The sequence below is a fragment of the Pseudopipra pipra genome, chromosome 28 (genome assembly GCF_036250125.1).
Source record: "Pseudopipra pipra isolate bDixPip1 chromosome 28, bDixPip1.hap1, whole genome shotgun sequence".
Taxonomy (NCBI): Eukaryota; Metazoa; Chordata; class Aves; order Passeriformes; family Pipridae; genus Pseudopipra; species Pseudopipra pipra.
Window position 1 is genome coordinate 747,915 of NC_087576.1, and position 11,168 is coordinate 759,082.

Consider the following 11,168-nt stretch of genomic DNA (forward strand, 5'->3'; position numbering starts at 1 on the left):
TGCACAGGTAAATTCTCCAGCCCCTCCTTCTCCCCCCAGACATGCACGTACCACAGTCATCTACTTATTTATTTTGGCTTTTACTGGAAAAGACATTAAATAACATTTAAAATGTATTTAACTTTTTTTTTTTTAACAAAGTGCATAACTTAAAAAGCTGATCATTAGTGTCCCATGTTAAGACTGTTCCTTTTCCTACTCCCGTAGGAGGCTTTAGCCAGCAGTAGTTCAGGTGCCAGCTGAGCAGCTTGGCTGTTCCTGCAGTCAGGTAAAGAACAGCTTCTGTTCCTTGGGAGGGGAGGAGGGATGGAGGCTGCAAACAAAACCCTTCCAGTAGTGCAAATAACGGGCAGTACAAACCAACAGGCTGTGGGGGAAGAAGGCTCCTTACCCCGTGCAGGGCAAAAGTCAGCGGGAGGGAAAGTGGTTTGGCTCTTCTAAAGGCTGCACAGCAACACCTCACACAGCACTGGAGCCCCAGCCCAGGCACTGAGCCAGCCCAGGGGGGTTTGGTGGCCAGGGAGGGAGCACAGGGGCTCTCTGGCCCTGTCCCCCTCAGAGCAGGGCTCCAAGGCAGCTGCAGACTGAACTGCCTGCAGAGCTGGTGTCACTGCTGCTGTGCCCAGACCCTGTGGATCTGGGCTCTGACTTTGCTGGCTGTATTTTGTACATTTAAAGCTAAAAACAACGACTGGCAAGATCCCTGTGGCCACCTGAGAGCCCCCGGGCCAGCAGCGCTGCTCTGTCCCTGCAGGGCACTGAGGGCTGGCCCAGGCCTCCAGACTGCCCAGGAGCAGCTGCTGTCCCCAGCCTGGCTGCAGTCTGACGTGGAGGTGGAGCTTTCCTCAGGTACAGCTGGGCACTGGCGTGGTCAGCACCGGGGGGGAGGCCCCTGGTTTGCCAGCGTGGGCTGGGTGAGGGTGGTGGGACGTCACTACCAACACAGCACAGCAGGAGCACGAACATGCCGCTCTCACGACGTGGTTTATGGGGCACCCGCCCGGCACGGCCCAGGGGTGCACAAACATGCAGCAGCAGTGCAGATGAGGGGGGCTGGTGAACAGATCCTGCTGGCTCAGCAGCAGCCTGGGCCCTGGCAGTCCTGGCGCCGGGTGCTCTGTGTGAGCAGTCAGCAATCTCCCCCGCTCCAAGGCTGCTGCAGCTCCCTCCAGGCTGCGTGGTTAAGGCTTTTTGCTCCTCAAGGTCCCAGGCTGTGAGTGTCCTCACTGGGCCAGGAGCAGGGTCAGCCCCTCGGTGAGTTCTGAGCCTGGACAGCTCGTGTGCTGCAGTGCTGGAGGAGCTGGTGTGGGGGCTCACAGGGTGGAGGGTTAAGAGTACACGTTGCCACAGGGAGTCACCATGCGGGTTCTGTGTGTGTTCGAGCAGAAGTGTTTTCCCTTGATAGTTTTACCCCCCACCACCCCTACCCAAAATGGAGGAAAATCCATCCTTATCTCCAGGTAGCAGCAAGTACTTGGGAAGCAGCATGCAGGACACGGCAGCAGAGGAGAGAGGAAGGCAGAGAAGAGATCTGGACTTTCCTGGTGAGTATTCAGTGGAATTGGATCTAAGAAAGCAAAAGGAGGACACAGGAATAGCTGCGAGTGAGGCAGCCAGAATCCACCCAGCACAGTCTCCTGGACCCTCCTTGGTTCTCTCCTCTTGGCTGGTGGTGGTCATATGCAGGGAACAGGAAAGAAGCCAAAGGTGCTGACAGGCCAAAAAAAAAATCTGACACAAGTTCCCTGCCTTAGATAAGGGATATTGTTCCCTCAGACAAACCAGATCTCTGAGATGTCCTAGGAAATCAGGAAGGGGTTTAGGCAAAGGTGACTTACAGCCAGAACAGCACAGGTTGGTCACTGGCTTCCTTGCAAAGGCTGATCCAGTGTGATGCCTTGTGTCTGGTAGATCTCCTTCAGAACCAGCAGAACTGTGTCCTCTGACTCCCTGGAGAAGAAGGACATGGGGCTTAGAAGGGGATGCTTCCCTGCCCCCTGTCAGGACATGTGTGATGTTTTGGGTAGATGTGGTCTGCAGATGCCCCACGAGGCAAGGAGAACCACCCTGCTCTCCTTCCTCTGTCCCTGCCCACCCTCTGTGTGTCTCAGGCAGGAGAAGGTCTTGTTCCCTCAAGTTAAGGCTTTTCTTACTACACAGGCTTTGAGAGTGATGCCATTCTGCTTCATCACACGTGAGTTTGAAGCTCTGATGATCACAAACCCTTACCAGTAGCAGAGATGGCCTTGGAGTGCAAAGAGATACTCGTTGAAGCTCTCTATTGGCTTCTCCTGCAGCACGTAGTCGATGCGGTTCCCCCCGTTCAGCCTCCCCACGTTAATGAGCGGGGCCTCTTCCTTCACTGCTGCAGGGGGCTCCTCTGGCTTTGTGTCTGCAGGAATGAGGAGCAGCCTGGTTCAGCCACGGGGCACCAGCAACCATGACAATACAGGCAGCTGAATTCAGTGCCTGGAAACAGTAGTGCAAGAGACAGCCAGAGCAGGGGGACAGGCTTGGCAGGCTTAAAAAGTAGAGTGGTGTGCTGAGACCCCCCAGAAAACCCCTTCATCAGGCACTAACAGGGGAAGGCCACAGCATTTGGGGACAGCCAGGTGCACCCACAGCCCAAAGGCAGTCCCTTTGCTGGGCACAGATAAGGGGCAGTGTGGCTGTGGGGAGCCCGAGCACATGCTGTTCCACGGGCAGCTCCCAAGGCTGCATCCCCACCTCCCCTCTGCCCAGTGCACCCCCTGGCACTGACCTGGCTGCTTCTCCATGCCAGCCTCTGCCTCTGCTTCGGCGTCGGTGCTCCTGGCCTCCAGGGCTGGCACTGGGGCGCGGGTGAAGGACTGCCAGGCCACCCTCAGCGACCCCAGCAAGTTGTTCTTCAGGTCCACGCTCATGCGTGTCAGCCCTTCCTTCAGCTCTGCAAGGCAGGAGGGGGGTGGGTGTGGGGCTGGGGGCTGCAGCAGCCCTGGGCCGGGGGACAGGGGCTGCCTGTGCCCTACCGAGGTGCATCCTCTTCCTGCCCTTGTGGTGGGGCAGCAGCATGGGCTCGAACTCCAGGTCTGGGACGATCATGGGCTCGATCCGATAGGCAACGGGGTCAAACTGCACAGAGGAGAGGGACAGTGAGCAGGGCTCGTGCTCCACGTGTCTCAGGCAAGGGCGGCTCTGGTTCTTGTACCTACGGGGTGGAAGATGTTGAAAAAGCCCTTGCAGGTGGGCAGGCTGTAGTTCGGGTCGATGCGCTTCACTCCTCGCACTGTGAGGAACATCCCGATGGGAGACCCGAAGGCAAAGAAGATGGTGGGCTTGTAGTTCAGCTGGGGGTAGTTTGCTGAGACCTGGGAAAGAGGGAGGTTCAGATTTGTTCCTGAAATGAGCTGGTGTTACGAGGGCCTCGTGGGCGCAGTCAGAGCTCAGCTGTCACCTGTCCTAGGCCAACGTCCCTGTACTGGCAGTTCCCAACACCCTCTGTGCTCTCTGGGTCGTGCTGTGACGGGGACCCCGGCTCAGCTCTGCGCTCCTCGCCGTGCCTGGGAGCTGCTGAGCTCTGATCCTGCAGCAACACAAAGGGGTCCTTGTGTGAGAGGGATGGGATGGGATGGGATGAGCATAAGCTGTGCAGAAAACAAACCTGTGTGTTTGCCTTGGAGCTGATGTAATGGAGTATCTTCATTCTTGGTCCTAAGGGAATTCCCATTTCTTTAAGGTTGTTCTCTGTGCACAAGAACTGGAAAATATGCAAGGCAGGTGTTAGTCCAGGAGCAGAGGTGTGGTGAGGTGTCTGTTCTCTGGGATTTTGTTCATCCTCAGATACATTTCATGTGTGAGTGACTCAGTACCAGAAGATGTGCAGTGGTGGAATGATGGGGAAGAAAAGCAAGGAAGAGCCACAAGAGCCCGTAAAACAGGGGAGCTCCTTACCAGTGCTTGCCTGTCCATTTTCTCCTTCTCAAAAACATCACAATACTCAGAGAGCTCCAGGTTCTTCAGAATTTCTTTTACTTCCTTAATACCCCCATTGCTTGAGGTTGTCGTGGACCCCTGTGAACAGATCCATTCGGGATCACGCTTTTTGCTCACTAATCTGCACGCTGGGGGGTCTCCCCCTTCCCTCTGCAACCCAGAAGTGGGGGGTCGGTGACCCCCTGGATCCAAGGACCACCAGAGAGCCCAGGCTGTACCTGTGCACTGTGCTCCTCCTCCTCGGGGTCAGCCTTCTGGTTCGTCAGGAGATCAAACAGAATGAGCGACCCTGGAACAGGCGCGGGCAGAGCGTCAGCGTCACGGTGGGGGAGAGCCCAAGCCAGCTCCTTGCTGGGAGGGAAGAGCAGCACCCTGGACTTTTCATTCAGGACAAGGGGCAATGGCTTTAAACTGACACAGGACAGGCTGAGTTAGATGTCAGGAAGAAATTCTTTACTCAGTGGGGAGGCCCTGGTTGCCCAGAGAAGCTGCAGCTGCCTCATCCCTGGAAGTGTCCAAGGCCAGGTTGGACGGGGCTTGGAGCAACCTGGTGTCCCTGCCCATGGTAGGGAGGTTGGAATGAGAAGATCCTTAAGGTCATTTCCCCCCCAGAGCATTGTATGATTCTACCCTCCCTGCTCCCCTGGCACGGGGATGCTCATGGGACCTGTGGGTGAGCCCCTTACCCAGGCTGTGCCCCGCGATGGAGACCCCCCCCTTGAAGAGCGGGTTCCTCTGCATGAAGAGCTGGTGCAGGCGGTTCATCTCCGAGGCCACTGTGTCCACGATGGTCTGGCAGTAGGTGGAGCTGTTGTAGAAGAACACGTCCAGGATGGTGTCGTTGATGAAGTGACGCAGGCGGTTGATGCTGGGCAGTGTGATCCGCTCCAGGTCACTGCAGGGGAAAGGGAAGAGGGAGTTGCAGCTGAGGATGCCAGGGAACCCCACCAGGCTTCTAAAGCAAAATGTAAGTTGAGAGCAGGACTGACACCGCCTCCAAGGACGTGTGTTGTAATTCAGGCCCTCAGCACATGCTGAGACCAAAAGGAGAGCACAGCCCGTGCTCTTACATTCCAAGAATAAAGAGCCTGTCCTTTCTTCCCCAGGAGCCTGGCCTGCTCTCTGCCCTTCCTGGGACACTGCAGAGCAGTGCTCGAGTGCAGACACTGGGTACTTGGTTCCCAGAGGCCTTTAGAAGGTGTGGATGTCCACAGTCCCTCCAGGGAGAGGCAGAAGCCTCTGCTCTTCGGTGCTGATGGGAGCAGGTGCCTGCTGTGTGCTGCAGAATGGCTGTAGGGAGGGGGCCTGGGGGTCCCCATCTGTCCTGCTCACCCCTAAACACTCACAGCTTTCCCTCCACTTTTCCAACAACAGAAAAAGTGGTGTTTCCAGGGAAGAGGAGGCTGCCTGTGCACATTTCCATCCCCACGGACACGGGCCCCGGAGGAGGTGCCTGTGGGACACTTACACGTCCACACCAGTGGAGTGGAGGGAGCTGTGCCAGTTCACGGGCAGGAACTCCACCCGGCCGACCTGCTGCTGCTCCTGGGCCTTCCTGAAGTGTGCCTGCAGCATGCTCAGGGACACGTTCCTGAAGTCATTCACTGGAAAAGAGATGAACTCTTACGGAGATCCATCACGCCCCAGGGCCAGCCCGTGGCACCAACACCACTTAATACGATAAAAGATCATTACGGGGAAATCCCACCAGGGTCTTTAATCTGCTGCTGCTCCCCTAAGTCCCTGAATCTTTAACTAGAGATCAGGGGAGGCTTCATGTCCTGTCACGTGTGTTTACTGGATTTTGCTGTCCCATCTGTACCTCCTTCACATGGGCAGAGCCCAGCAGTCAGGATAAAGTACTTTTAGAAATTTATAAAAAATAACTCTGTTGTGGAGATGCCTGTGCAGGAATCATAAGGGAGGAGATGAACTTGTATGGACTCAGTTCTGAGGCAGAAAGGCTGATTTCCCTCATTTCAAATGTTCAGCAGCCTTGAAATAGTTTCATCAGCAGGCCACACAGAAGAACAGCCAGCATTCATAGGAAACGCTGTGAAACATCTCAGCTCCCTTGACTTCTACAAGTTAAATCTCGTTGGGCTTCCAGGCAGGTTCAGGGATCACCTTCCTACAGCACTGAGCAATTCACAGTGAACGGAGATTTGCTGTCCCAAATCACTCCAGAGAATGTGATGCTGCTGCCTGTGGGACCTCACCCAGCGAGATTAACCCGCAGCAATGGATTGAGCAGGCTACTAATTAGTTTAGCAGGTTTAGACAGGTACTCGGAAAATCCGTATCTGATTTGGGAAACTCACTATTTGGAGCAGCAGCAGAACACTGACGAGCAGTGGCTGCCCAAACCTTTCCAGAAGGCGGGATTTGGTGGGTTAGTGAACGTTCCATTCGCACTCCCCACAGTCAGCAGGGGTGACCGTGCAGCCTGCCAACGTGCCGGGATGGTGTGATGCACCCTGACAGCGTTTCCCAGCGTCCAGGATGAGGTTTTTCCTGGCTCGGCCGAGCCGGGCTCCCAGCCCACACCTACCGCACTGCACGATGCTGCGGAAGCGGATGTCGCAGGCCGGGCCGATCCCGTGCACCACGAACACCAGGTGGTCGATCTGCAGGGGCTCTCCTGAGGAGGGAAGGGCAGCTCAGGGCACAGAGGCAGAGGGGCTCGTCCCCCTCCTGTCACCACCCTCATTCCGGGGGGAGTGGATGCTCCCGGCAGTTCAGCCCCACCCGTGGGGCACATCCAGCACAAGGAAGGGCAGGACCAGGAGGTCTCTGTCCAGCTGCCCCGTGCCCAGCCCACTCCGATGAGCTACTGGGCCCCATGGAGCTGCACCTCCCAGGTAGGCCCCAGGTGGAGTTAGGACTTGTTCTCTACTTCCCACTCACGTTAGTTTGCATACGTGCCTTCCTGAGGACAGGCATGCATGGATAATGCAGGGGTTAGACAGGAGTAACTGCCCATCCTCCCCACGGGGACAAGTCCTGAGGCCTGACTGGGAGCCCAGGGCAGCTGGGAGGGGGCAGAGCCGACACTCAGCTTCAGAGATGGGGAGAACACGTGCCCCAGAAAGTCACCAGAACGCAGGTAAGTGATAAACCCCTGTGTCCCTACCAGGGAAACAAACTCTCCTCCTGTACAAACACAGATGCCAAGACCTCAGGGGTAATTTCAGGCACTGCAGAGCTTCCGACAGCTCTGTCTCCATGCAGGAGCTGCAAGCTCACTGCCTTCCCCCCTCTCACTGCCTCTGTGTGTTCACTGATGGCACAGCTCACTGGTGCTGGGGAGGTTGTTGGAACCATTCGGGGCACCAAGTGTTTAGACGTGCACTTCATTGAAAGGATCATGGGAGCTTCTGTCAGTCTTTTTGAGTGCACTGGTTGGAAAACACTCCATAGCTCTGGGTGGGTGGAAGGGAGGAGCGAGCTCACCGTTGGGGATCTCCACAGCAATGTTCTCCACTCCTCTCTTCACAGTCCGGGGTCGACCTTGTTCTGTGGGAGTGGAGACCCAGTCGTCGGAGCTGGCGACAGGATGGTAGTGCACCATCAGCTGGGAAACAAGAAGAGCCTGTCAGTGACCCTGGTGGAGCAGAGAGAGCTTTGGCTGCAGCAGCTGCCGGGTGACACGGGCTGGTACCAGACTGCGCTGGGCCGAGCCCACTGCACAAAGAGGTGTTGAGAAGAAACGCGAAGGAAATGCCAGACTTTTCTGGCACTGCCCTCTCCTGTGCACAGGCAGGTGAGGGGAATGCCTCTGGGACAAACCCATTCCTCAGCAGACATGGTTGAAGGGAAAAGCACAAAGCCAGAGCACAAAGCAAGACCTGCAGAGACCCAAGGGGGTGTTCTCGCTGGTCAGGCCCTGCTCACCTTTGGGTTGTGCAGGATAATAACTTCTCTGCTGGGGGACTCCAGCTTCTTCTTCCACTCATCCAGGGTCACGGCAATCATGTAAGCTTCCTACAGAAGAGAACACCCTCTGTGAGTCAGCTGGCAATACTCCCATGAATGTTCAACCTCTTGAGACATTCCCCACCCAGTTTTCGGGATATCTTATCAACATTTTGCGAAAGTGGCAGAGAAATCAGCTGGAGGAGCAGCAGGGTCATCCCAGGATCACCTGCTGAGGGTGTCCAAGAACCTCCCCCCTTTGACAGCAGCAGGGTCAGACTTCCCCATCAACTTGAAACTGTATTTTTGGCACGTCAGAACAGAGATTATTGCAATGCTGTGTGTTTTTACGCATACATCTCTATCCCTACACATGCATCTTCCCAAAGCAGAGCCTGATGCTGAGGGTGTTGCAGGAGGATGAGCCGCAGCCGGACGAGGGCAGGGGACGGGGAGGCCACAGCAGTGCTCACAGTTCCATTAATCAGCTGCAGGAAGGCCGTGCCAAAGCCTCTTTGGAGTTCGTGTCCTCAGGCCTGACTATGGCACCAGTGGCCCCATATGGGGTTTGGGACATCAGGGCCGGTGTGTGACAAGGAGAGGCCAAGATGGAAACCAGCAGGAAAGGTGTGTTTACCTCCAGTTCCTCGCTGAAGGACTCCGAGTAGGGAATATACTTATTGTCCTTGTCTCCCTTGTAAAACCAGGTGCAGCGACGCACTTCGGACACCTCCTCCTGCCAGTACACGGCCACGCGCTGCCGCTGCTTCAGGTGCACGTCGTACCTGCCCCCCGACGTCGGGACAACCACATCCTCCTGGTCCTTCCCTGTGGAACCAAGGCCTGGAATTAACCGCGAGAGGCCCGGAGCAGGGCGCTCCCAGGAGCACAGCAGGTCTGAGCCACGGCAGCAGGCACCAGCACTGCCCAGAGCCAAGCCCCGAGAGCCGCATCGGGGCATCCTGGGAGAGATGCCCCAAGCCAAACGTCCCCTGGAGGCAGAAGGTAAGATGAAGGCATTAACTGTCCTTGTCTCTGGTTTGGGCCCAGGCTTACATGGCCTCTTCCTGCCTTGCTTAAGAGTACAAGTGAATTTGTGGCCTGGAAAGTGCATTGTGTAATGGTGGGGGTGCACCTGGGTCTCTAAATCATTCCCCTCCCGGAGAACTCCACACTGACCCCAATAGGGACCTCAAATCCTGTGAACTTCCCTGCCTTTTGGCTCTGCCCCTGGGCTGGGCTGGTGGCACAGTGCCCCGTGCCAGGCTGGGCTGTGGCACTGGGGGCGGGCAGCACGAGACCTCTAATCCAAAACTTCCTGGGCGAGGGAGGACGGGAGCCAAACCTTGGGCAATCGGAGCTTTGCCCGCGGCAGCAGCGGGTGGCACAGATGGTGACATCTGGCACACAGGGGCCTCAGTGCAGGGCTCAGAGCCGACCCCCGACCCCTGCTCCTCCCGGAGCTGTGCTTCCCCACGAGGGGAATCCCCCAGCAGAATTCCTGCCATCCTCCTAGCACTCTCCCAGCCTCACCAGAGGATGCTTTGCACTGTGATTATGTATAATTTAGAGCAGTATCAATTGAACACAGTCAGACCATTTGATGCATCCAAACAGCTCGGTTATTGGGAGCCAGGCACGTGGCCAAAAAAAAGTTCCAATTTAAATTTCCCCGAAGGAAAAACTGGCATCCCAGGTGGAAGCCATGGATGTGTCCAGGGAATTTTTCCCTGGTACCCAGACAGTGTTTACCCGGAGCACACACCTGATGCTCCCCCACTGACCTCACCAGGCCTGTTCTTTACACCGATTTAAGAGCAGGGACCTGAGATGTAAAACCAAAGGGCGACTGACAGATAGTGGTGGTGGGAGCTGGAGGCTGGGGGTGCCGTGGGACCCCCACCCTTGGGGGGTGGATGGATGGTGGGAGCTGGACACTGGGGACGCCGTGGGACCCCCACCCGCGGCGGGTGGGCTCTGCCCGCGCCCCCGGCCCCAGCCCAGCCCGGCCCACCCCCCTTACCTGCGCCGTGCGCCTCCTCCAGCCGCTCCGAGTCCTGCGCGCTGAAGGGGACCCACCGCTCCCGCGAGTCCGTGACCTTGCAGTAGAACCAGTGCGGAACCACCGCCTCGTACCGCCCGCCGGGCTCGGGCTCCGGGGGCTCGGCCGGGGGCGGCCGGGGCGGCTCCTGCGCCGACATCGGAGCTGCTGCGCGGGGGTCCCGCCGCCCCCCGGGGGCTCCGCGGATCGCGCCCTGCGGGGGGACCCGGCCCCGCCGCCCGGCCCCGACCGGCTCCGGCCCCGCTGCCCCGGCGGCTGCTGCGGCGGCGCGGCCCGGCCCGGGCGGCAGCGCAGCCTCGGCTCCGGCCCCGGCGACCGCCCAGCCCGGGGCGGTGCTGCCCGCGGCCCCCCCCGCTGCCGTCACCGCCGGGGCGGAGCGGGGACTGCCCGCAATCCCTGCCCGCAATCGCTGCCTGCAATCCCTGCCTGCGGCTCTTGCCCGTGGTCCCTGCCCGTGATCCTTGCCCCTGTTCCCTGCCGGTGTTCCCTGCCCCTGTTCCCTGCCGGTGTTCCCTGCCTCTGTTCCCTGCCCCTGTTCCCTGCCTGCAGACACCACCGCTGGCAGTGACCCCGGCGGGTCCGCGCCCAAGCGCCGTCGCGGGCAGTGCCAGCGCTGGCCGGGACTGTCCGGAGCCCTTCTCCCGGGCGGGTCACTCCAGCCCCGAGCCGGCTGCGGGGCCGGGGGTGCGCGGTGCTGGCGCAGCATCACCGGGAAGCCCCTGCCTTCGTTCCAGCTGCCTCCCACGTGCGGCCGGGACAAACACTCGAGCATGGGGTGATCTGCAGCAGAAACCACGAGGCGCTGATTTAATGTTTGTTTTTCAGTCCCTCTGTGACCCTTTGGCCTCGGTGGCGATTGAGAAACCCTCTGCCGAGGGCAGGCGCTGCTGGAGAAGCAACGGGGGCAACCCCAGAGTAAGTTTGGTTTCTGTAGAGATGGGCCCTATGATAAACAGAGACAGACTTTCTAATTTGGGTTTTGAGATGTGGGTGGGTGCTGCAAGATAAACCAGTTGCCAGGAACTCCCATCCCAGGGCTCACTTCCACCACGGCAGAGACTGGCGAGGAAAACTGAAGGGCCAGGAGTGCTAAATTTCCCATCTCTGCAGATGGAGAGCAAACGGCTGCAAACCTTGTCCGTGCAGGGCCCACACCAGTCAGTGCTGACACAGCTCCTGCCCGGGCTGCTGGGCAGAGACTGACTCTGTTGGGATCATC

At 58.2% G+C, this 11,168-nt stretch overlaps 1 protein-coding gene across 1 annotated transcript; it reads right to left on the reverse strand.

Annotated features, from left to right (window-relative positions):
• Positions 1-48: 48 nt before the first annotated feature.
• DDHD2 (DDHD domain containing 2) lies at positions 49-10,736 on the reverse strand. Its single transcript, XM_064637878.1, has 17 exons — positions 9,911-10,736; positions 8,525-8,715; positions 7,867-7,956; positions 7,426-7,546; positions 6,524-6,613; positions 5,441-5,576; positions 4,659-4,867; positions 4,191-4,261; positions 3,931-4,050; positions 3,641-3,736; positions 3,434-3,562; positions 3,192-3,347; positions 3,009-3,111; positions 2,762-2,926; positions 2,230-2,392; positions 1,839-1,950; positions 49-1,567 (listed from the first exon to the last, which is right to left on the reverse strand). Exons 1-16 carry the CDS (start codon positions 10,719-10,721, stop codon positions 1,860-1,862), a joined length of 2,742 nt encoding a protein of 913 aa, XP_064493948.1. The 5' UTR covers positions 10,722-10,736; the 3' UTR covers positions 49-1,567; positions 1,839-1,859.
• Positions 10,737-11,168: the final 432 nt, after the last annotated feature.